Source organism: Hordeum vulgare, chromosome 7H (assembly GCF_904849725.1).
Source record: "Hordeum vulgare subsp. vulgare chromosome 7H, MorexV3_pseudomolecules_assembly, whole genome shotgun sequence".
NCBI classification, from domain to species: Eukaryota; Viridiplantae; Streptophyta; class Magnoliopsida; order Poales; family Poaceae; genus Hordeum; species Hordeum vulgare.
Genome location: NC_058524.1, coordinates 111,621,204 through 111,625,562, shown reverse-complemented (window position 1 = coordinate 111,625,562; position 4,359 = coordinate 111,621,204). Strand labels below are relative to the sequence as shown.

At 46.8% G+C, this 4,359-nt stretch overlaps 1 protein-coding gene and 1 pseudogene across 1 annotated transcript; one reads left to right on the top strand and one right to left on the bottom strand.

The window, feature by feature from the left end:
• Nucleotides 1–241: 241 nt before the first annotated feature.
• Nucleotides 242–844, bottom strand: LOC123411054 (annotated as a pseudogene).
• A 71-nt stretch (nt 845–915) lies between these two features.
• On the top strand, nt 916–3,667 carry LOC123410895. Its single transcript, XM_045103822.1, has 4 exons — nt 916–1,622; nt 1,797–2,684; nt 2,788–2,940; nt 3,099–3,667. Exons 1-4 carry the CDS (start codon nt 1,521–1,523, stop codon nt 3,471–3,473), a joined length of 1,518 nt encoding a protein of 505 aa, XP_044959757.1. The 5' UTR covers nt 916–1,520; the 3' UTR covers nt 3,474–3,667.
• The last annotated feature ends 692 nt before the right edge of the window (nt 3,668–4,359 follow it).

Below are 4,359 nucleotides of genomic sequence, written 5' to 3'. Positions count from 1 at the left end.
ATAATTTTTAAAGTTACTTTAGCTTTTAAAGTTACTTTATATTTAATTGCACTATTGTGTTGAAAAATTGCAAGTCATGTGTATATTTAAAGAGCATCTACAATAAATGATGTATATTTTGGTGCTTTAAACCGGTGATGTAAAAAATTGCATCATCAAAAGTACTTTTTGCATCTTTAAAAAAAGGCTCAACTCCAGTCGATGGTCCAAAACAAAAATGTAAAAGAGCAACTCGAACAGATGGTCCAAAACGAAGATGTAAAATTCTGAAAACGACCCACTACTACTTTATCTCAACATAGTTCAAACATCAAATTCAAACATAGTTCTATAAATTTAAACTAGCAGAACTACTCCTCATCCGAGTGCATCCAATACAACTCTTCGGAGTGACGACAACCGCCGGTCTCTTCTTCTTCGGCATCTCCTCCATCTGGATGCCTTGCGACACGAGCCACTCCATCATCGACCGGGTCTCGATCTCCAGGAAGTTGAGGTCCGCCTTCGGCCGTCCGGCATGCCACACCGTCATTGCCGTAGGCACGCACGACCTTGTCGGCGGTGGGATAGGTGCCGAGCCACCAACGTCGTTCGGCGTTGGAGAACTCCACTCTAAAGTTCCCGAGGGCTTCACCCTCACGCCGAAGAAACCCGACCTGCCCTTCGGCGTCTTCTTCGGCGCCATCGGGTGGCGGCGACGGCGGGAGCGAGTCGGGCAGCAACGGGTGGAGAGAGGTCAGGGCGACGGCCAAGCCGGGAGCGGGTGGCGGCGTACGGCGCGGGGCGGGGCGGAGGCTGGGCAGGATCTGCGGTGGGGCGGCAGGGAGCCGGGACGGGGCGGCATTAGGGAGCTGCGGCGGGGCGACGGCCGAGCAGGGAGTTGTGGCGGGGCAGCGACGGGTGGGAAGAAGAAAGGGAGGATGAATTGATGGGCGGTTCGGCGTTGGCGTGCGGCCCTCCGGAAATGTAAATTTTTACCGTAAAGTGTGAAAGGCGGAGATGTAAAAAAATTAAATATAGATCATCTGTTGGAAAGCTGTTTTTTATAGATTAAAAAATTGATTATTTTTTACTTATGAACCGTCAACTGAACATGCTCTAACGACTTACTTTTCGCTTAACCAAGGGAAAAAACGGATCGGAGGTCAATTATGCGCCGCCGCCTGCCGTGTGCCTAGCTCCACCCTCGCGCCGTCGCCGTTGCCGTCGGGGATCCAGTGATGCTTGAGCAGAGGCCCCCAATCGAAGCAGCAGCAGGGCGCTCGACTCCGAGCCGCAACCGGCAATCGAGCGCCTCCTTTTTCTTAGCGGCAATTCGGAATCAGCAGTCCTTTCCGGACTACAATCAGAAGCAGGCCCTCTTTCGGATTCAGTCTCCGAAATTCCATTGGTAGCGTATACGGAGTATATGTATATATATATATGGCCTGGCGGCAACAGCGGTACCAGCCAATCTTTGGAGGAGACCAATTCACGGCAACTCGTGAGCTTTGAGCTGCAAACTCCCGTGACATCCGACGATGTCGAGCTCTCTTCGCCGGCGACCGGCCGCCAGACCGATGGGCAAACCATCCGTCAAGGGCCTCAACAGCTATAACCGATGGTCCTCTCTAGCCAATCTGGTGAGTTGCTTATCCTCTAGATCTTTTTCTGCACTCCTCTAGATGAAAAAAATACAGTAGGAGAAAAGAGTGGCCAAATTTGCTTCTTTGGTGTGGAAAAAACATTATATCAAAATATCATCGTGAAGACTGTATGTTCGAAATCACTCTGATTTTCTCTTGCTTCCATGCCAGATACCCGAAGAAGAGGAAAGCTATTATCAAGAAGACCGGCTCAGCGATTTGCCTGATGATGTATTGCTTAATATCGTGGAGCGACTCGATATCGCAGATGCTGCAAGAACCAGCACCCTCTCCAGACGTTGGAAGCCGATCCTCGCGATGCTCGCTGAAATTTCTATAAAGGTTGGTTCCGTCGACCCGGAGCACGACAGGACCTGTGATGAGGTAGTTCGAGCCAATGCAACCGTACTTGGGGCGACTAGGAGCCTTCTGGAAAAAAGGACGGCAAATCTACACGCCATCCGGTGCATGAGATTGTTCTTGGGAGATGCAAGCGCTATAGTCAGCAAGACTATCGGGAACACCGTAGCGACGAAGAAGGTTGGTTTGGTTGAGTTGGATATCTTGACAGAGAAAGTGACTAAAACATGCACCGATGATGATATGGCCACTTACGGGAGACAGCTCATGGCATTCGTTGATGCTTGTCCGGACACATTGAGTGGTCTCACGCGACTCAAGCTGGAGAATGTGATGATAGGTGGATCAGACTTCCCTAAAATCTTCAGTATATGCAAGCGACTGGTGTTCCTCCGCTTGGACAACTGCGACATGGGGTCACTGTCCTTGCTAGAATTGCAACACCCGCAGCTTCGCCAACTCGAGATGGAAAATATTTACTTTGAGAGGGTTGATCTGAACTGGCTACCAGAGCTCACAACGCTGACTTTTTCTTGCTGGGCCTCTCCGCGTGATCCTTTGTCTTTTGGTTATGTCCCACTGCTCCAGACCGTAAGCATCACTAATTGCAGTCTTTCATACCACAAGATGCTCAAGTTAAGTGAAGTCCTTGGCAATGCCACCATAAGCAACCTGCGTTTGAACTTTGAAAGTGAAAAGGTTAGTGAAGATTAGAGTATCGTTGATGATGCACATAATATTCCATGGTCATGCCTTTGTTTTGTGAGGTTCTAGTCTTTAACTTGGTTAACATCTTTTGCAGATTTGGGTTAAACCTGAAGGCCCAAAAGAATTGTCGCAGGTATTCAACAAACTAAGGCTTGTGCATTTGGCTGACATTTCAGAAGAATGTGATCTGACTTGGACGATGTTCGTTCTGCAAGGCGCACCTTCCCTTGAGGAGCTACGCATCACGGTAAAAGTCTTTAATTTGTACCTATTCTCCACAAAAAGAAGAGCTTCAGTCCTGCTGCAGGCTGAAGTTACAATGTATATTGTCCCGTCTAAAACTTGCAGCGCCACATTAAAAATTTAAAATGGTTTCTTACATTGTTGGATGCAAATGTGTTGCAGGTGTGGGATAAGTGCCTAATGCTGAGGGATGAGAGCGAGAGGAAGTTGCATAGGTATAGCGAGGAGAAGAAGGACGCACGCACAGAGTGGGAAACGTCTGCATCAGCTTTCAAGCACCACAATCTTTTGGTGCTCAGGATCTTTGGGTTTCAATCAGAAGACAAGTTTGTGGATTATGTCACAGCTGTCATGGAAGCAGCAGTGAATCTCAAGGACATATACCTGCTTGAGAAGCCAACGTGCGAGACGTGTCCCCGCCGGAAGATCAAGGATAGATACCCTCGGACAACGAAGCAGAGGAACATGGTCAGGAGCTGTTTCAACATGGATATGCACCCGCTTTTAAGGATTCACTTCCCAGTTCGAGCCAAATAAAGCCATGGTTGTGCTGGACTACAAGAAATTTTGTGTTACGGTTCTGATGAACACTTGCTATTATCTCTGTTTGCCTCAGTTATCTTTTTTTCTAAACGTTTGCCTAATTTATTGTGTGTTTACATTTTGGCAAGGCTCCACGTGTATATATTAGCGATTCAAAAAATTCAAAAATTCATAACTTTTGAACCGGATGTCGGAATAATGATCCATTTTCACGGTTGTGTTTCTTACGACGAGCTCTTCAAAAGTAGATGATATAGGTTTCGACGAACTTCTTTTGAGCAACTTTGTACACTAGATGAGGCAACTTTAGTGCTATAAGCAAGCAACTCCTTTCCCCCTTAGTATGACTATCTATAAACGAAGAATTCTTCTAAGTTGGTTACCACGATTAACAATTGACTAGATTCACCTCTAAAAGCTTTACATAATTAAACAATGATGATCAGTTGCCTACAAATATTATAAAATTGCTCAATTTTGATGCTCAGTTGCCTACAAAATACTATGAAATTGCTCAATTTTGATGCTCAGTTGCCTATTATTGATTCGAGTGGACCGACCACTGTGTCGCGGCTGTGTGTATAAAAAAAACCTTGTCAGGGTGCTCCTCTAGTTGTGAGGGTTTCAGGTGAAAATCCTTGTCTGCTCTAGACTTGGCAGCGGTGACGCTTCGCGCCATTTTCCCTCCTGAGGGCGTTGTCGTGGGACTTCCTGTTATAGGGCGTAGCATGGCGTTGTACTCTTCTTCCGATGTTTTTTGTCCGTAGCATAGTCTCGTTGGTTCCGCGTGATCCGGTTATCTTAGGATCGACATTGTATGAGGGATACCTCATCATCCTCTATCATTCGACCGTGTACTTTATTTCGCTGTTGCTTTATT